This window comes from Cherax quadricarinatus, chromosome 1 (assembly GCF_038502225.1).
Source record: "Cherax quadricarinatus isolate ZL_2023a chromosome 1, ASM3850222v1, whole genome shotgun sequence".
Lineage (NCBI taxonomy): Eukaryota > Metazoa > Arthropoda > Malacostraca > Decapoda > Parastacidae > Cherax > Cherax quadricarinatus.
In genome coordinates, this window is record NC_091292.1 from 38,797,717 (window position 1) to 38,820,113 (window position 22,397).

General features: G+C 40.3%; 1 protein-coding gene across 1 annotated transcript in view; it reads right to left on the reverse strand.

Annotated features, from left to right (window-relative positions):
- Positions 1 to 22,397, reverse strand: part of LOC128685235 (NFX1-type zinc finger-containing protein 1-like) — a 356,060-nt gene that overhangs the window by 58,228 nt on the left and 275,435 nt on the right. Inside the window, exon 9 of the mRNA XM_070080420.1 lies at positions 4,763 to 4,919. Within this exon, the coding sequence (XP_069936521.1) occupies positions 4,763 to 4,919 (157 nt within the window). The remainder of the gene's footprint in view (positions 1 to 4,762; positions 4,920 to 22,397) is intronic.

Below are 22,397 nucleotides of genomic sequence, written 5' to 3' on the forward strand. Positions count from 1 at the left end.
AGGGATTGTTGAGGTGGTTTGGTCATTTAGAGAGAATGGATCAAAGTAGAATGACATGGAGAGCATTTAAATTGGTAGGAGAAGGAAGACGGGTTAGGGGTCATCCTCGAAAAGGTTGGAAGGAAGGGGTAAGGGAGGTTTTGTGGGCGAGGGGCTTAGACTTCCAGCAGGCGTGCACGAGCGTGTTCGATAGGAGTGAATGGAGACGAATGGTATTTGGGACCTGACGATCTGTTGGAGTGTGAGCAGGATAATATTTAGTGAAGGGATTCAGGGAAACTGGTTATTTTTATACAGTGGACCCCCGGTATTCGATGGCATTGGTATTCGATAAATCCGGTTTTCGATGCATTTTAACGCAAAAATTTTTCCTCGGTATTCGATTGAAAACCCGGTATTCGATACGATTCGTACGAGACCTGTCCACATGTGGCCTGAACTGCCCCGTGTGTGCTAGTGTTTACAAGCCAGCCAGTGTGCGCGCATCTAAGGATACATTAGGTACATTCCATATTATCCATATTATCACTGTGTTTGGTGCTTGTTTCTGCAAAATAAGGCACCATGGGCCCCAAGAAAGCTTCTAGTGCCAACCCTTCAAGAAAAAAGTCGCTAATGACTTATGAAATGAAGAAAGAGATAATTGCAAAGTACGAAAGTGGAGTGCGTGTGTCGGAGCTGGTCAGGTTGTATAATAAACCCCAATCAACCATCTCTACTATAGTGACCAGGAAAACGGCAATCAAGGAAGCTGTTCTTGCAAAAGGTGCAACTGTGATTACGAAACAGCGACCGCAAGTGTTAGAAAATGTTGAGAGATTGTTATTCGTGTGGATAAATGAAAAACAGATAGCAGGAGATAGTATCTCTCAAGCGATCATTTGTGAAAAGGCTAAGCAGTTGCATGACGATTTGGTAAAGAAATTCCCTGCAACTAGTGGTGATGTGAGTGGATTTAAGGCCAGCAAAGGTTGGTTTGAAAGATTTAAGAATCGTAGTGGCATACATAGTGTGATTAGGCATGGTGAGGCTGCAAGTTATGTTGTGCGACAGAAGTCCAGTGACTCTCAAGCTGGTCCAAGTGGCATTAAAAGAAGAAGGGAAGTAACCCCGGAAAAGGACTTGCTACCTCAAGTCCTAATGGAAGGGGATTCCCCTTCTAAACACTAACACCTCTCCCCTCCTCCCATCCCATCAATCATCACCAGATCTTCATTAACCCTTTGAGGGTCGACAGGCCCTCTCCGAAACTCGTTCTCAGGGTCGGCCAAATTTAAAAAAAGAAAAAAATTATTTTCTCTTATGAAAAGATAGAGAATCTTTTCCCGATCATAAAGACACCAAAAGTTTGAAATTTGATAGAAAACTTACGGAATTATCCTCTCGCAAAGTTAGCGGTCTCGGCGATGTTTACGCATCGGCGATTTTGCCCACTTTGAGCCCCATTTTCGGCCAATTTCACTGTACTAGTCGACAAAAAACATGAATATTTCGCTAGAACTCCATTTTTTCTATCGAATGGGTGCAAGAAACCACTCATTTATGAAATTCAACTATCCAGTACAGTGGTCAGAATTTAGCAATTTTGCCAATTTCACACAAATTTCAAAAGATGCCAATTTCCGAATAGGGTCCAGAATAAACAAGAAAGACATTCCTGGCACTAAAATGACATTTCCTCTGGTCATTAGTCATGTCTCAAGGCCCCTCTTATATTCTTTTGCTTTCCACTTTGAATTTTTATTTTCACAAAAAATATAAGATTTACTGTTATGCATACTACTGCATTAGTGTAAAAAATGGTATAAATATTATTGGTGCACTTGTGAAAGAATATTAGACTCACCAGTTGATGTGTATTGCACGCTTGGCACGATTTGTTTACTTTTGAAGTTTGGTAAAAATCGAACATTTCTGCTACTTTGAGCTCAATTTCAAGACACCTTTCTTTGTAAAACCAGTCAAAATCATCTCAATTTCTGAAATATGTCTTCCATTCTATAAAATGAGACCAAGAAAACTAGACTACAACAATAAATACCATACGAAAATACACTGCAAAGTCGCTGATTTATTAAAAAAAAATGGTCAAAGTTTTTTTTTTCTCATTATGCACTGTGTGCTGCAGGATTTTTTTTAGACTGTGCACACTGACCACATAGACCCATTCTTTCATATGAAGGCCTACCAGCTTTCTCCCACTAGATTTGAGGCCGCTAAAATTTATGAGTACTAGTACGTCAAAAACCCCTACGCGTAAGACGTACTAGTACGACGAAAACCCTCAAAGGGTTAAAGGTAAGTGTCAATTATTTTATTGTTATTGTAATTATTCTATTGCATTAAACTTAATACTTCATGTAGTAAAATTTTTTTTTTTTCATACTTTTGGGTGTCTTGCACGGATTAATTTGATTTCCATTACGTATTTCTTATGAGAAAAATTGATTCGTTTTTCGATATTATCAGTATTCGATGAGCTCTCAGGAACGGATTAACATCAAATACCGGGGGTCCACTGTATAGACGGACTTGAGTCCTGGAAATGGGAAGTACAATGCCTGCACTCTAAAGGAGGGGTTTCAGGATATTAGCAGTTTGGAGGGATATGTTGTGTATCTTTATGCGTATATGCTTCTATACTGTTGTGTTCTGAGCACCTCTGCAAAAACAGTGATTATGTGTGAGTGAGGTGAAAGTGTTGAATGATGATGAAAGTATTTTCTTTTTGGGGATTTTCTTTGTTTTTTGGGTCACCCTGCCTCGGTGGGAGACGGCCGACTTGTTGGAAAAAAAAAATATAACCTATTGTATAATTAGTGCAACCTGATCCAACTATGTTTTGTACGTCTAGTGTTAAGTAATCAGTTAAGCTTAGACTGCCCATAATGCCAAGGCATGATAGTGGCTCTCTTTGCACTACAATTCACTGTAAACCCTTACTGTAAACTACCTATGTATATATACTTCCTACAATATGTCAACCACATTGTAAACTTGCAAGGAAATAAAAAATCTCAATCTAAATCTAAGTAAATTTACTCCCATAATTCCATTTACCTCAAAAAAATTAAATATTCACATTATAATTAGTAAAAGATGCCCACAATAATCAATAATTTAGTTTATATTCATGAATTTATCTTCTTAATAGAGAGAAAGTGTAATGGAAAGGAGGGATGTAGAAGTATCATATCTTGTGTCATTATATGCCTAGTGTAACACATTAACTTACTGAATCTTCACCATCTACGTTGTAAAGTAAAAGGACACAAGTGCAACTAATGTGACATTTTATTGTGGCAAAGTTTTGCTCTCCAGGAGCTTTGTCAAGCTCCTGGAGAGCGAAACGTTGCCACAATAAAATGTCACATTAGTTGCACGTGTGTCCTTTTACTTTACATATTGTCGGTAATTCTACCAACATTATTACCATCTATGTTCAATCACTTCACAACAATGAAGGTCACTGAATCAGTTTGAAATAACAATATTTTTGTTATTAACTGTTTGTTCATTAGCTACCTTTGTTATTGTACTTGTGAGTGTAGTAACTGCATAAAAAGTCTTAACAGGCTTAAGTAACTTTTAAGCATTAGGATTAGTTTGTCTGAAATGCATTGCATAATTAGTGGCTTTATTTTGAGCCTACCATTGTTTTATGACATGTAAATTACATTCTTTGTACTGCATAAAGAAATAATAATTGTATTGTAATGTATTATAATAGACAGTTGTGGCAGTGTAAGGTCACCCTTTCTAAGTGGGAGACAGCCACTATAATAATACAGTGGACCCCCGGTTCGCGATGCTATCGGCATCCGATAAATCCGGTAACCGATGCATTATATCGCAGAAAATTTGCCTCGGTTCCCGTTACAAAACCCGGTATGCGATACGATTCGTACGAGACATGTCCAGTGTTTACAAGCCAGCCAGTGTGTGCGCATCTAAGGATACATTCGGTACATTCTATATTATCCATATTATCACTGTTTTTGGTGCTTGTTTCTGCAAAATAAGTCACCATGGGCCCCAAGAAAGCTTTTAGTGCCAACCCATCAAGACCAAGGGTGCTAATGACTATTGAAATTAAGGAAATGTGTGCAAAGTGGCTTGAAGTGCAAACCTTTTTTGATGAAAATCACCCTAACACAGCTATTGCAAGCTGAGCTGGTGACTATTACAATGACAATGTTGTGGCCCATTTTAGACAAACCATAAAGGAACGGGAGGTACAGAGCTCTATGGACAGATTTGTTGTGCGACATAGGTCCAGTGACTCTCAAGCTGGTCCTAGTGGCATTAAAAGAAGAAGGGAAGTAACCCCGGAAAAGGACTTGCTACCTCAAGTCCTAATGGAGGGGGATTCCCCTTCTAAGCATTAAAACTTTGACACTCTCCCCTCCTCTCATCCCATCAATCGTCACCAGATCTTCATTAAAGGTAAGTGTCAATTATTCTATTGTGTTAATTCTATTGTTATTATTGTTATTGTAATTATTCCATTGCATTAAACTTAATATTTCATGTGGTAACAGTTTTTTTTTTTCATACTTTTGGGTGTCTTGCACGGATTAATTTGATTTCCATTATTTCTTATGGAGAAAATTGATTCGCTTTCCGATAATTTTGGTTTACGATGAGCTCTCAGGAACGGATTAATATCGTGAACCAGGGGTCCACTGTAATAATAATAATAATAATAATAATAATAATAATAATAATAAATAAGATGTAACAAGTGTTTCACTATACTTACATGTGTCCACACACAAGTGGTTTCTTACATGGTTGAGAGCACGAGACATGAACACGTCCTTGAAAGCAGCGGCCACAATTACCCACACAAGTGTGTCCACATTTCAGCACCTGACTGCAAGGTTCCTCACAGTATTCCCAAGCATCTTCTCCATTCACTGAAAAAATGAAAGAATGCAGTAGTGTTAAATTTTCTTCATATTTTTACTTTTCAATAAATTTGCTTGAAATCTGCATCATATATCTTTGGGACCATCACTAATATGTACAAACATCTTCATAACTCTAAATTGATCAGGACAAAAAATAAATTATGCCTCTTAGAAATTTTTTTATATAAAATATACTGAATATTTTTCTTAATACAGTGGTCCCTCGATTATCGACGGTAATCCGTTCCTGGAAGCCGGTCGATTATCGAAATGGTCGATTTACGAATCAATTTTCCCCATAAGAAATAATGTAAATTCAATTAATCCGTTCCTGACACCCAGAAGTATTAAAACAAAAAAATTTTTTACATGAAATATTCATGTAGTACATAAACAATACAATGGGAAATGATGAATGAAACATTAACAGCATAACACTTACCTTTATTGGAGATTCTTCTTAGTGTATGGGAGACTGGAGGAGGAGGAGAGAGTGGATTGTTTATAGTTTGGAAGGGGAATCCCCTTCCAGCAACACCTCAGGTACCATTTGCTTTTCTGGGGTTGCTTCTTTTCTCTGTTTCTTAATGCCACTAGGACCAGCTTGAGAGTCACTGGAGTCGTGTCTAGCAAAATAACTGTGCAGAGAGCTCTGTTTCTGGCGTCTCTTTAAAACTTCCCTAAAATGGGCCAAGACTCTGTCACTGTACAAGTTGCCGATATGGCTTGCAACATCCTTCTCTGGGTGATGTTTCTCCATAAATCTTTCCATCTTACCCCACATAGTAAAAATCTCCTTAATTTCTGAAGAAGGCACCTTCTTCCATCTCTCTTCCTCCTCCTCTGCAGCAAGATTCTGAGCTGCGATCTGTTGCTCTTCCTGCTGAAGCTCTTGCAGCTCCTCAGTGGTTAGCTCTTCGTTGTGGTCCTCCACCACCTCTTCCATATCCTCCAAACTCACATCCAACCCCATGGAACTCCCCAGTGCCACAATAGAGTTCAAAACTGACATAGGCTCATCAGGGTCAGCCCCAAACCCTTCCAAATCCCTCTTGTCGACACAATCTGGCCACAATTTTCTCCAAGCAGAGTTCAAAGTCCTGGTAGACACTCCCTCCCAAGCCTTACTTATAAGGCTTACACAATGGAAAATACTGAAATGTTCTTTCCAAAAATCTCGTAGGGTCAAGTGAGTGTCTGAGGTCACATTGAAGCACCTTTCAAACATTGCTTTGGTGTACAGTTTTTTAAAGTTTGCAATGACCTGCTGGTCCATGGGTTGGAGGAGAGGAGTGGTATTCGGGGGCAAGAACTTTACTGAGATGAACCCAAACTCCTTCAGAATTAGGTCATCCAAGTTTGGTGGATGAGCAGGTGCATTGTCCATTACTAGCAGGCACTTGAGATCCAATTTCTTCTCCAGGAGGTAATTCTTCACACTAGGGCCAAACACTTCGTTGAACCACTCTACAAAAATTTCCCTCGTGACCCATGCCTTATTATTAGATTTCCAAAACACACACAATTTACTCTTCATAACATTATTTTTCTTAAATGCTCTGGGATTTTCAGAATGGTACACTAGTAACGGCTTCACTTTGAAATCCCCACTAGCATTAGCACAGAACATGAGCGTCAGCCTGTCTTTCATAGGCTTGTGTCCTGGCATTGATTTTTCCTCTTGTGTAATGAAGGTCCTCTTTGGCATTTTCTTCCAGAAGAGGCCTGTTTCGTCACAATTGAACACTTGTTCAGGTTTCAGTCCTTCAGCCTCTATGTACTCCTGGAATTCATGCACATATTTTTCAGCCGCCTTGTGGTCCGAACTGGCAGCCTCACCATGCCTTACCACACTGTGTATGCCAGTACGCTTCTTAAATCTCTCAAACCAGCCTTTGCTGGCCTTAAAATCACTCACTTCACCACTATTTGCAGGCAATTTATTTACCAAATCTTCATGCAACTGCCTAGCCTTTTCACAAATAATCGAGGTCATAAGACTGTCTCCTGCTAATTGTTTCTCATTTATCCACACCTATAATAACTTCTCAACCTCTTCCAGTACTGGTGATCTCATTTTTGTCAGCATATTTACCCCCTTTGCAACAACAGCATCCTTGATTTCCTTTCTCATGGCTATGATGGAAGATATGGTTGAATGATTTTTGTTATACATCCTCGCCAGTTCGCCCACACGTACGCCACTATCATATTGTTCAATGATGTTTTTCTTAAATTCAATGGTATTTCTCACCTTCTTTACCAAAGGTTTGGCACTAGGAGCTTTCTTTGGAACCATGGTAGCTTATTTAGCACTTAAATAACTTGCAAGCACTAAAATAAATGAAATATTATGAAATATTTCACTGGAGCACGTGAGAGGACCGCCGCTAACTGGTAAACAATGGCACACTGGCTGGGAAGGAAGGCTGAGGCGGGTCGAGGCCCGCTTACCTCATGCATACGCGTCTAGGACGACGGGTCGAGACGGGTCGATAAACGAATTTCGGTCAATTTCCGAGTCAATATTTTGTCGAAAAAAACGGTTGATTTCCGAAATGGTCGACTTTCAGGCCGGTCGATTATTGAGGGACCACTGTACATAGTTTGAAAGAGCCAATTTTCTAAATAGAACAATAAAAAGAAAAATGAAACTTAAAGAAAACTTACAATTTTGGGTGTGTTCAAGTTAGCAAGAAATGATCACTCAGCAGCATAACTCTGCACTCTGTTTTTTTTTTTTTTTATTAACACATCAGCCGATTCCCACCAAGGCAGGGTGGCCCCAAAAAAGAAAAACTGTCATCATCATTCACTCCATCACTGTCTTCCCAACGGGGTATTTTACACTACAGTTTATTAAACAGCAACATTAACACCCCTCGGTCAGAGTGAAGACACTGTACTTCCCATCTCCAGGACTCAAGCCTGGCCTGCCAGTTTCCCTGAATCCCTTCATGATACTTTGCTCACACTCCAACAGCACGTCAGGTATTAAAAAGCATTTGTCTCCATTCACTCCTATCAAACACACTCATGCATACTTGCTGAAAGTCCAAACCCCTTGCACACGAAACCTCCTTTACCCCCTCCCTCCAACATTTCCTAGGCCGACCCCTACCCCGCTTTCCCTCCGTTACAGGGTTATACACTTTCGAAGTCATTCTGTTTTAATCCATTCTCTCTACATGTCTGAACCACCTGAACAACCCATCCTCAGCCCTCTGAACAACAGTTTTGGTAATCCCGCACCTCCTCCTAATTTCCAAACTATGAATTCTCTGCATTATATTCACACCACACATTGCCCTCAGACATGACATCTCCACTGCCTCCAGCCTTCTCCTCGCTGCAACATTCATCACCCATGCTTCACACCCATATAAGAGCGTTGGTAAAACTATCCTCTCATACATTCCCCTCTTTGCCTCCAAGGACAAAGTTCTTTGTCTCCACAGACTCCTAAGTGCACCACTCACCCTTTTCCCCTCATCAATTCTATGATTCACCTCATCTTTCATAGACCCATCCGCTGACACGTCCACTCCCAAATATCTGAATACATTCACCTCCTCCATACTCTCTCCCTCCAATCTGATATCCAATCTTTCGTATCCTAATCTTTTTGTTATCCTCATAACCTTACCCTTTCCTACATTCACTTTTAATTTTCTTCTTTTACATGACCCACCAAATTCATCCACCAACCTCTGCAACTTCTCTTCAGAATCTCCCAAGAGCACAGTGTCATCAGCAAAAAGGAGCTGTGACAACTCCCACTTTGTGTTTGACTTTATCTTTCAACTCCACACCTCTTGCCAAGACCCTTGCATTCACTTCTCTTGCAACTCCATCTATAAATATATTAAACAACCACGGTGACATCACACATCCTTGTCTAAGGCCTACTTTTACTGGGAAATAATCTCCCTCTTTCCTACATACTCTAACTTGAGCCTCACTATCCTCGTAAAAACTCTTCACTGCTTTTCAGTAACCTACCTCCTATACCATACACCTGCAACATCTGCCACATTGCGTCCCTATCCACCCTGTCATACGCCTTTTCCAAATCCATAAATGCCACAAAAACCTCTTTAGCCTTATCTAAATATGTACTGTTCACCTATATGTTTCACTGTAAACACTTGGTCTACACACCCCCTGCCTTTCCTAAAGTCTCCTTGTTCATCTGCTAACCTACTCTGTCTTACTCTTAATTCTTTCAATAATAACTACAATACACTTTACCAGGTATACTCAACAGACTTATCCCCCTTAATTTTTGCACTCTCTTTTGTCCCCTTTGCCTTTATACAAAGGAACTAGGCATGCTCTCTGCCAATCCCTAGGTACCTTACCCTCTTCCATACATTTATTAACCCTTTCAGGGTTTCGGCCGTACTAGTGCGGCTTACGTGCTAGAGTTTTTGACGTACTAGTACGCATAAATTCTAGCGCCTTCAAATCTCGTGGGAAAAGGCTGGTGGGCCTAGGTGTGAGAGAATGGGTGTGTGTGGTCAGTGTGAGCGGTAGAAAAAAAATCTGGGACCCAGTGGCGCATTGTGGGAACCCCATTTTAGTAGACCTTGTTCACAGTAAGAAGCTCCTCACTCCTCAGCGAATTGGGACACTTTTGTTCCCCAGTGACAGTTCTAATACAGATGGAAGTGCCAGTGAAGAAGAGTTTCAAGGTTTTGGTGAGGTTGTGACCGAAACTAATGACCAGAATATCAGTAATAGTGAGGAAAACCCAGACGACTCTCAGCCTTCCACCTCTGCTGCTGGGCCGTCTTGTTCACGTTCAGTTATACCAAAATCAAAGGGGAAACTCCAATTTTCCCAAATCCCGGACTCAGATGTGAGCATTGGAGATGATAGTGATAATGAATATGAACTACAAGCTCTTGAAACCAGTTCCAATAGTGATAGTGAAGTGGAATATTCCCCAGTGAAGCGTCAGTATATACGACGATATATGCGCTCTGGTAGTGTGCCATATGCTATTCCAAGGGAAAGGAGTACATCTCGGAGTACATCCCGTGGCTGTACAACAGGAACAGACAGTGAAAATGACGATGATAGTGTTGCAATTGGGATGGAAAATGTGCATGGTAGTGGTAGTGGTGGTGTCGGCCATGAGGCACCAGCAGTGGGCCATGCTGCCACCCATGCTGCTGCCTCAGCTGATCTACAACAAAGGCCACCATCCCCCACCCACCCACCACACCAGCCTCCACAACCACAACCTCCACAACTACAACCACCTGTCAATGTCTAGTACCCACCAGCAGACCGCACCTGGGAATGGCAGGAAGCTGTTGATTTTGTTACAAATCCCCACCAGTTTGATGAAAACCAAAGTGGAATACAGCCATGTAGTACACAGGGGAACAATGCCACTGAACTGGAATGTTTCGAGTTATTCTTGACGAACCCCTGATGGAAATTATTGTCATGGAAAGCAACAGATACTACGAGCACACCACGGCAAACACATTACTTTCACCAAAATCACGTCTACACAAGTGGAAGGAGACAACTGTGGCTGAGATGTATTTTTTCCTTGCCACAATAATGCTTATGCCACATGTGTATATGCACAATGTGAAATCATACTGGTCAACAGACCGCCTGATTGCAACCCCAGGTTTCAGTGATATAATGGGAGTGAATCTATTTGAGCTACTATTACGTATGCTTCACTTCTCAGACAAAACCAGGCCTTACAGAAACGACAGGTTATATAAGATTAGGAATGTGTTTGTGTATCTGAAAGAGAAATTCAATATGTATTTTTATCCCTTCAGGAAGCTTGTAATTGACGAGTCTTTGATTCTGTTCAAAGGAAGACTCTCTTTCAAGCAGTGCATACCAAGCAAGAGGAAATGCTTTGGTGTAAAGTTGTTTGTGCTTTGTGATTGTTACAGTGGTCTTGTATTGGATATTATTGTGTAAACTGGAAGTTATACACTGCAAAATACCAGGAAGTTATTGGGCATCTCTGGTGATGTGGTTAGAAGAATGAAAGAACCATACCTTGGTAAGGGGAATATATTATACGTATACTGATAACTGGTACACAAGCCCCTCACTCAGTGATTTTTTGCGAGTGAACATGACAGATGTGTGTGGCACAGTGCATGCAAATCGTAAACATATGCCCAGGTTTGATGCTGGCACTCACAGAGGTGAAGTGCAGGTGTTTGCTGCCAATGACATCATGGCATTTCGGTGGCATGACAAACGAGATGTCACGCAGTTGTCATCAGTTCACCCTAATGAAATGGCAGACACTGGCAGGAAGAATAGAGAAAGCAATGAACCCATTCTGAAACCTGCAGCTGTGATTAATTACACCCTTAATATGCGCTCAGTGGACAAATGTGACATGCAGATTGGGTTTGCTGATTGTGTTCGCAAGAGTTATAAGTGGTACATAAAATTCTTTTTCCATTTTCTGGACATTTCCAAGCTCAATGCTTATAATATATATAAGATGAGGACCAGAAACAAACCACCATATGGAGAATTCTGTTTGTCATCAGACAAATAGTATTCAAGTACCAAGGAAAAACACCTGCAATAGACCGCCCACTAAATTATCAACAACTACCTCCTCGTCTGAAGCATGGTGATCACTTCCTAGTAAAACTGCCTGCTACTGCTTTCAAGAAAAAGGCTCAGAAGAGGTGCTACGTCTGTGCACATACAAAAAAAAAAAAAAACGCCTACAACAACGCAGAAACACTCGTTTTATGTGTGAGGAGTGTAAAACACCACTGTACATGACACCATGTTTCAAAGACTTTCAAAGGCTGCAGAACTTCTAGAAACATGTCCTGTGACTGTATATGTGCATATAAAATATAGAAAAATAGTAATAAACAACATTTCATATCGTTTGTTTGTGTAAATATTTTCTGTAAACAAAACAGTAACAATAGTGTTCATGCAGTTATTGTGTAGTATGGAAAAAGAAATAACTTACAAAATAGTGCTCATATTGGTCTCAAAGGCCATAAAAGTTACTTGGAAAAAAAAAACATAAAAAAATAATAGAAAATAGTACATAAAAAACTAAATAAAACAATACCAGGTGACGGCAGTCGGCGATGATACCACATATTGGGCATTTTGTGTAAACTTCATGCCTCCATATCTTGGTAAGTATTGATGGTAAAAATTTTTTGTTTAGCCTATAATGTTCAGAAAAAAAAATCTTTTCATAAGAAAAAATTATTTTTTTTTTTTTTTAAATCTAGGCAACCCTGAGAACAAGTCTCTGAGAGGGCCTGCCGACCCTGAAAGAGTTAAATAATAGCACCAACCACTACAAAACTATATTCCCACCTGCTTTTAACATTTCTATCCTATCAATCCCAGCTGCCTTACCCCCTTTCATTTTGCCCACTGCCTCACGAACTTCCCCTACACTCACAACTGGCTCTTACTCACTCCTACCAGATGTTATTCCTCCTTGCCCTATACACGAAATCACAGCTTCCCTATCTTCATCAACATTTAACAATTCCTGAAAATATTCCCTCCATCTTCCCAATACCTCCAACTCTCCATTTAATAACTCTCCTCTGCTATTTTTAACTGACAAATCCATTTGTTCTCTAGCCTTTCTCAACTTGTTACTCTCACTCCAAAACTTGTTCTTATTTTCAACAAAATTTGTTGATAACATCTCACTCACTCTCTCATTTGCTCTCTTTTTACATTGTTTCACCACTCTCTTAACCTCTCTTTTTCTCTCCATATACTCTTCCCTCCTTGCATCACTTCTACTTTGTGAAAACCTCTCATACGTTAACTTTTTCTCCCTCACTACTCTCTTTACATCATTCCACCAATCGCTCTTCTTCCCTCCCGCACCCACTTTCCTGTAACCACGAACTTCTGCTGAACACTAACACTACATTTTTAAACCTACCCCATACATCTTCGACCCCATTGCCTATACTATCACTAGCCCATCTATCCTCCAATAGTTGTTTATATCTTACCCTAACTGCCTCCCCTTTTAGTTTATAAACCTTCATCTCTCTCTTACTTGATGCTTCTATTTTCCTTGTATCCCATCTAACTTTTACTCTCACTGTAGCTACAATTAAAAAGTGATCTGATATATCTATGGCCCCTCTATAAACATGTATACCCTGAAGTCTACTCAACAGTCTTTTATCTACCAATGCATAATCCAACAAACTACTGTCATTATGCCCTACATCATATCTTGTGTGCTTATTAATCCTCTTTTTTTTAAAATATGTATTACCTATAATTAAACCCTTTCTATACAAAGTTCAATCAAAGGGCTCCCATTATCATATACACCTGGCACCCCAAACTTACCTACCACACCCTCTCTAAATGTTCCTCCTACTTTAGCATTTAGGTCCCCTACCACAATTACTCTCTCACTTGGTTCAAAGGTTTCTATACATTCACCTAACATCTCCCAAAATCTCTCTCTCTCTCCTCTACATGCCTCTCTTCTCCAGGTGCATACATGCTTATTATGACCCACTTTTTGCATCCAACCCTTATTTTAATCCTCATAATCCTTGAATTTCTACATTAGTATTCCCTCTTCTCCTTCCATAACTGATCCTTCAACATTATTGCTACCCCTTCCTTAGCTTTAACTCTCTCAGATACTCCTGACTTAATCCCATTCATTTCTCCCCACCGAAACTCCCCTACCTCCTTCAGCTTTGTTTCGCTTAGGACCAGGACATACGACTTCTTTTCATTCATAACATAAGCAATCATCTCTTTCTTGTCATCCGCACTACATCCAAGCACACTCAAACATCCCAGTTTTATAAAGCTTTTCCTCTTCTCTTTTTTAGTAAATGTTTACAGAAGAAGGAGTTACTAGCCCATTGCTCCTGGCAATGACGTGTACTTAGCTCTGTGAAGACCTGTTTGTGTGCTCTCTGTGAATCTGAACCAGGATGCCCTCTCTTGAGCAACTTTACCAGCAGCTGAGAGAAGAGCTCAGAGTTGCTAAGATGGAGATACGGCGATTAACAGAGGAGAACAAGAGGATTCGTAGTAATCCTCCTGTTGTGAGTCCCCAGGTTAAGAGGGGAGCTTGGTCAGTGGCCGGGCAACATGGAACCAAGCTGAAGATCAAGAAAACGGTTGGAGAGGCAGAAACAACGAGAAACCAGAAGACTACCGTGGAAACTTCCAACCCATTCTCGGTGCTACCTGACGAATGTGAGTGTTCTACTGGGAATGCCACAACGAGCACCAAAGAAGCATTGGCAGACGTGAGTAAGACATCCCTAGACACCCCAACGAAGACCATCGAGAACGTCTTGACGAATTCTACAAGTGGTGTAATGCTACCTGGCGAATGTGAGTCGACTACTCGGAGCATCACGACGGACGACGCCAAGGAAGGTAAAAACATTGTTGTTGTTGGGGATAGCCAGATTAGGTACATGGATAGGGCATTCTGCTTGAAGGATAGGAGTAGGAGGCAGAGAGTGTGTTTTCCTGGGGCTGGGATGAAGGATATTGTTAGCCGTCTGGATAACATCATGAGAGGTAATGGGAGCAATCCTATTATCTGTCTCAGTGCTGGAGGCAACGATGTTGGCAGACGTAGGAGTGAGGACCTGATTAGCAGGTATAGGTCAGCAATAGAGATAATTTGGAGGAAGGGTGGGATACCTGTCATATGTGGCATTTTGCCAAGGAGAGGAGTTGGAAATGAATGGTTGTCCAGAGCAATTGGTGTCAATTGCTGGCTGGACAAATACTGTAAGGAAAATGCGGTAACATTCATTGACAACTGGGACCTCTTCTATGGAAGAAATGACATGTATGCCAGGGATGGGGTTCACTTATCTAGGTGTGGGGTGGGAGCACTGGCCAATGCAGTGGAGGGAGCTGTTAGGTCTTTAAACTAGGAATAGTTAGTGGTATGGGTTTTTGCAGGAAAACTGTGAAGTCGCAGGGTAGTAATATGAGTACTAGGAGAACTAGTAATAGGCAAAATGAGGTGGATATTGGAAAGCCAGTGGCACTAATTGACAAGGACAGTAATAGGTTTAGTGGAATAAAAGAAAGGAGCAGGAAGGGTAAAGAGAGAGGAGGGTCTTTAAATATTTATTACACAAATAGTCGCAGTGCTAGGAATAAGATGGACGAGCTGAGACTAGTTGCTAGTGCAGGTAACATAGATGTATTTGCGAGATCGCTTGAACTGTTGCATAAAAACGGGTATTAAGTCCGAAGTAACACATACAGAGTCCGTTTGGATAGAATTTTCAGAGGGGTATGAAAAATTAATTTTAGGTGTGATATACCGTCCCCCAAATTTAGATAGGGACCAGGGGAGACTACTATGGGAGGAAATTATTAGGGCCACAAGGCACGATAATGTAGTAATTCTAGGAGACTTTAACTTTAGTCATATTGATTGGAATTTCTTGATTGGGAATTTAGAATCATACGACTTGTTAGAAGTAGTTCAGGATTGTTTTTTGAAGCAGTTTGTGACAGAACCTATAAGGGGTAATAACCTGCTTGACTTAGTTCTGGCAAACAATGAATCCCTTGTTAATAATTTAGAAGTTCCAGAGGAACTGGGTGCTAGCGACCACAAATCAATTACATTTAGAATTGAATGGAAGTATGATAGTAGGGATAACTCAGTAACAGTCCCAGATTTTCGCTTAGCAGATTACGATGGGCTTAGAGAACACTTATCATCTGTTGACTGGGGTAACGAAGAGAGCTATCAATATGACAGTTTTCTGAACACAATACATGCTGCTCAAAGAACGTTTATCCCTTATAAAGAAATTAGATCAAATAGAAATGACCCAAAATGGATGAATAATAGGCTGAAATATCTACTAAGGCATAAGAAAGGAATTTATAGGCGTATCAAAAGAGGCGAGGGTCATCTTATGAATCAGTATATTGACATTAAGAGGGACATTAAAAAGGGGATAAGAAAAGCTAAAAGGGACTATGAAATTAAAGTTGCTAGGGATTCTAAAACTAACCCAAAAAGTTTTTTCCAGGTCTATAGAACAAAAGTCAGAGATAAGATAGGTCCCCTTAAAAATAAGTATGGGCATCTTACTGACAAAGAGAATGAAATGTGCTCGATTTTAAATAATTATTTTCTCTCGGTTTTTACACAGGAAGACACTAATAATATTCAGGTAATTAATTTTTATAGTGGGCCAGAAGAAGATAAATTATGTAACATCTCAGTCACTAGTGAAATGGTTGTGAAGCAGATAGACCGGCTGAAGCAAAATAAGTCCTGATGAGGTTTTTACAAGGGTTCTAAAGGAATGCAAAATGTATGTCTGTGAACCATTAACTAATATTTTTAATTTATCTCTTCAAACAGGTGTAGTGTCTGATATGTGGAAGATGGCTAATGTAATTCCTATTTTTAAAACAGGGGACAAGTCGTTACCGTCAAATTACCGCCCAATAAGCCTGACCTCAATTGTAGGCAAATTACTAGAGTCAATTATAGCTGAGATTATAAGAAGCCATCTCAATAAGCATAGCTTGATTAATGATACTCAGCATGGATTCACAAGAGGCCGGTCTTGTCTAACTAATTTATTAACTTTCTTCAGTAAAGCTTTTGAGGCTGTTGACCACAATAAAGAATTTGATATTATTTACTTAGATTTTAGTAAGGCATTTGATAGAGTTCCGCACCAAAGACTGTTGAAGAAAGTAGCAGCTAATGGCATTGGGGGAAGGGTGCTCTCGTGGATCGAATCATGGCTCACAGACAGGAAGCAGAGAGTGTCCATAAATGGGGTTAAATCCGAGTGGGGATCAGTAACAAGTGGCGTTCCACAGGGATCAGTCTTGGGCCCGTTGTTGTTTATAATATATATCAATGATCTTGATGAAGGAATTACTAGTGATATGAGCAAATTCGCCGATGACACGAAGATTGGTAGGATAATTGATTCAAACGTAGATGTTAGGGAACTTCAGGAGGATTTAGACAAACTCTACTCTTGGTCAGAAAAGTGGCAGATGCAGTTCAATGTAGATAAATGCAAGGTTCTGAAGCTCGGGAGTGTCCATAACCCTAGCACTTATAAGTTAACCCCTTCAGGGTCCAAGGCCAAAATCTGAAGTGGTGCTCCAGTGTCCAAGAAATTTTGAAAAAAAAAAAAAATTATTTTTTCTTACAGAATTAAAGAGCATATTTTTGTGAAGGTAATAAGACAAAAAAAAAAAAATTCTGATCAGTACCTACCGAGATACAGTGCCAAGAAGTTTGTCAAAAATGATGTGGTGGCAGCAACATCGACGAATTCCACATACGCGCATTACATTATTTTGCGGTTTTTATTGTTTTTTCTTTTCTTTTCCAATTTTTTTCTATTCCTACTAACATTTGGGGCCTGAGAGACCAATACTGTATATAACGTATATATATAAACTCACTGTATTGAACACAATAACCGCACTAAAGTTATTATCATATTATTGTTTACCACTGTTGTTTATTACAATAAACATGCACAAATCTTGTATAATACTAATGTTCTATCATATATTTACATATTTACAATCACTGGACATGGTTTTAGAACTGCTGGAGCTTGTGGAACTCCTTGAAACAAGGCACCATGCACAGAGGCACCTTACATTCCTCACACATAAACCGAGTGTCTTTGCGTCTTTGTTGCCGTCGTTTTGTTTGTGCACAGACGATGCATCTCTTCTGAGCAAATTTCTTCTGAGTTGAAGGAAGTTGTATTATGAAATGATCACCTTCCCTCCTCAAACGCTTGGGTATATCCTGAGGAATTCGAGGACCGTGTTGTATAGCAGGTGTTCTTACCTGGTACTTCATTATGAGTTGTCTGACAACAGACAAACAAAATTCACCATACGGTGGTCTGTTGCCAGTCTTTATTTGGTACATATTATATGCATTGAGCATTGAAATGTCCATGAGATGGAAGAAAAGTTTCATGTACCACTTGTAACTCTTACGAACACAGTCAACAAAACCAATCTGCATGTCACATTTGTCAACCAAGTGCATGTTTTGTGTATAATCAATCACTGTCACTGGTTTTCGAATACGTTCATTAGTCACTCGATCAACTTTGCCACTGTCTTGCATTTCATTACGGTGAATGGTTGTCAACAATGTGACATCTCGTTTGTCATGCCACCGTAATGCCATGATGTCATTGGCAGTAAACACCTGCACATCATCACCACGAGCACCTGCGTTGAGCCTGGGCATATGTTTACAATTAGAACGCACTGTGCCACACACATCTGTCTTGTTCACTCGCATGAAATCACTGAGTAATGAGCTTGTGTACCAGTTATCGGTATATAATGTATGCCCCTTACCAAGATAAGGTGCCATCATGTTTCTCACTACGTCACCTGAGATACCCAATAACACCTTGGTATCTTTCAATGTTTTACTACCCGTGTATACAACAATATCCAACACCAGGCCACTGTCACAATCACAGAGTACAAACAGTTTTATACCAAAGCGTTTCCTCTTGCTCGGTATATACTGCTTGAATGACAGTCTACCTTTGAACAAAATCAAAGACTCATCAGTTACAAGATTCTTGAATGGATAAAAGTATTTGCAGATGACACTACATACGTCTTCTCTCACCCGAGCCCAGTCACGCTAGCCAATACTGTTAATACCGAATTACAGAAAATATCTACCTGGATGAGGACTAACAAACTTACACTAAACTAAAGTCACCTTCAGACTTCACAATGAGGCAGCCATTAATAACTTCACAACAGCAATAGCAAACATTGATTGGCACACTGAGCTAGAAACCTATACAGATATTGACGAATGTATTAATAATTTTCTAAAAAAAACCCAATACCTCTATAACAAGCACTGCCCTAAAAAAACTAAACAGATGACAGCAAAGAGACTGAACAGTCCCTGGCTAACACCCAGCATTCTCAAATCCATAAATACAAAACACCAATATGAAAAACAGTACAGAATGGGTCACATAACCAGAGACCAAACAAAACGTTACTCGTCAATCCTAACCAGCCTGATAAGAAGGGCAAAAAAATTGTATTATGAGAACAGATTATCCAACTTACGAGGTGATATAAAAAAGACCTGGAAAACCCTATCAGAAATTCTGGGAACAAAAAAGATATCACGAAATAGCGAAATAAAATTAGCAAAATCAGATGAACCCCAACTCCCACCAACAGAAACAGCAAACAGACTCAATGATTTCTTCTCCACTATAGGACAAAACCTTGCCAATAAAATCCCAAGCTCAGATACCCCACCAAATGACTACCTCACCGGCAACTACCCGAACACTCTGTTCCTAGCTCCGACTAACCCATACGAAGTCTCCCTTATTATCAACACACTAAAAAACAAGGCAGGAGATTTAAATACCTTACCACCCTTTTATTTTTTTTTTTTTTTTTATTATCACACCGGCCGATTCCCACCAAGGCAGGGTGGCCCGAAAAAGAAAAACTTTCACCATCATTCACTCCATCACTGTCTTGCCAGAAGGGTGCTCTACACTACAGTTTTTAAACTGCAACATTAACACCCCTCCTTCAGAGTGCAGGCACTGCACTTCCCATCTCCAGGACTCAAGTCCGGCCTGCCGGTTTCCCTGAATCCCTTCATAAACGTTACCCTGCTCACACTCCAACAGCACGTCAAGTATTAAAAACCATTTGTCTCCATTCACTCCTATCAAACACGCTCACGCATGCCTGCTGGAAGTCCAAGCCCCTCGCACACAAAACCTCCTTTACCCCCTCCCTCCAACCCTTCCTAGGCCGACCCCTACCCCGCCTTCCTTCCACTACAGACTGATACACTCTTGAAGTCATTCTGTTTCGCTCCATTCTCTCTACATGTCCGAACCACCTCAACAACCCTTCCTCAGCCCTCTGGACAACAGTTTTGGTAATCCCGCACCTCCTCCTAACTTCCAAACTACGAATTCTCTGCATTATATTCACACCACACATTGCCCTCAGACATGACATCTCCACTGCCTCCAGCCTTCTCCTCGCTGCAACATTCATCACCCACGCTTCACACCCATATAAGAGCGTTGGTAAAACTATACTCTCATACATTCCCCTCTTTGCCTCCAAGGACAAAGTTCTTTGTCTCCACAGACTCCTAAGTGCACCACTCACTCTTTTTCCCTCATCAATTCTATGATTCACCTCATCTTTCATAGACCCATCCGCTGACACGTCCACTCCCAAATATCTGAATACGTTCACCTCCTCCATACTCTCTCCCTCCAATCTGATATTCAATCTTTCATCACCTAATCTTTTTGTTATCCTCATAACCTTACTCTTTCCTGTATTCACCTTTAATTTTCTTCTTTCGCACACCCTACCAAATTCATCCACCAATCTCTGCAACTTCTCTTCAGAATCTCCCAAGAGCACAGTGTCATCAGCAAAGAGCAGCTGTGACAACTCCCACTTTGTGTGTGATTCTTTATCTTTTAACTCCACGCCTCTTGCCAAGACCCTCGCATTTACTTCTCTTACAACCCCATCTATAAATATATTAAACAACCACGGTGACATCACACATCCTTGTCTAAGGCCTACTTTTACTGGGAAAAAATTTCCCTCTTTCCTACATACTCTAACTTGAGCCTCACTATCCTCGTAAAAACTCTTCACTGCTTTCAGTAACCTACCTCCTACACCATACACTTGCAACATCTGCCACATTGCCCCCCTATCCACCCTGTCATACGCCTTTTCCAAATCCATAAATGCCACAAAGACCTCTTTAGCCTTATCTAAATACTGTTCACTTATATGTTTCACTGTAAACACCTGGTCCACACATCCCCTACCTTTCCTAAAGCCTCCTTGTTCATCTGCTATCCTATTCTCCGTCTTACTCTTAATTCTTTCAATTATAACTCTACCATACACTTTACCAGGTACACTCAACAGACTTATCCCCCTATAATTTTTGCACTCTCTTTTATCCCCTTTGCCTTTATACAAAGGAACTATGCATGCTCTCTGCCAATCCCTAGGTACCTTACCCTCTTCCATACATTTATATACAAAAAAGTGTCACAAGTGCTATCACCAATCATTGCAACACTCTTTAACAAATCCATTGAATCCTCCACCTTCCCTACAGTACTCAAAATAGCAAGGGTCACCCCGATCCACAAAGGAGGAGACCAAACAGAGTTGAATAACTATAGGCCAATATCCAACTTACACCCTCTCTCAAAAATCTTTGAAAAATTAATTCATAAACGAATCTACTCCTACCTTATCTCCCAAAACATACTCAACCCCTGCCAATTTGGATTCAGGCCTAATAAAAATACTAATGATGCTATTATACACATGCTAGAACATATATACACTGCAATAGAGAAAAAAGAAGTCCCACTGGGGATCTTCATTGACTTACGTAAAGCTTTTGATACAGTTGACCATGACTTGCTCCACGTAAAATTGTCACACTATGGTATAAGAGGGCACTCCCTCAACTACCTCAAGTCATACCTCAGCAACAGAAGCCAATATGTGTACGCAAATGGGGCAAACTCTTCTGCGCAACCAATTACAGTTGGTGTCCCACAGGGAAGTGTCCTTGGCCCTCTTCTCTTTCTCCTATACATAAATGACCTTCCAAATGCTTCGCAATTACTCAAACCCACACTATTTGCAGATGACACTACATACGTCTTCTCTCACCCGAGCCCAGTCACGCTAGCCAATACTGTTAATACCGAATTACAGAAAATATCTACCTGGATGAGGACTAACAAACTTACACTAAACATTGACAAAACCTACTTCATTCAGTTTGGTAACAGAGCTACAGATGTCCCTCTTAACATAATGATAAACGGATCACCTATCACAAAACTATCAGAGGGAAAATTCTTAGGAATCCACCTTGATAATAGACTCAAATTTCATACACATATACAACAAATTTCTAAGAAAATTTCCAAGACTGTAGGCATACTATCGAAGATACGGTACTATGTTCCACAGTCAGCCCTCCTGGCCCTATATCACTCTCTTATTTACCCCTATCTCACCTATGGAATTTGTGCATGGGGCTCAACAACAATTAACCATCTCAGACCACTAATTACTCAACAAAAGGCTGCAGTTAGAATGATAACAAATTCTCACTACAGGCAGCACACTCCACCAATATTCAATACACTAAACCTACTCACCATACAAAACATCCATACTTATTACTGCACCTATTACATACATAGAACACTTAACTCTGATATTAACCCTCCCCTCAAACATCTCCTTGCCAACCTCAACAGAACACATGACCATAACACAAGGCACAGATCACTCTTTGATGTTCCTCGTGTCCATCTCACACTATGCAAAAACTCAATGCACATAAAAGGCCCTAAAATCTGGAATTCATTACCT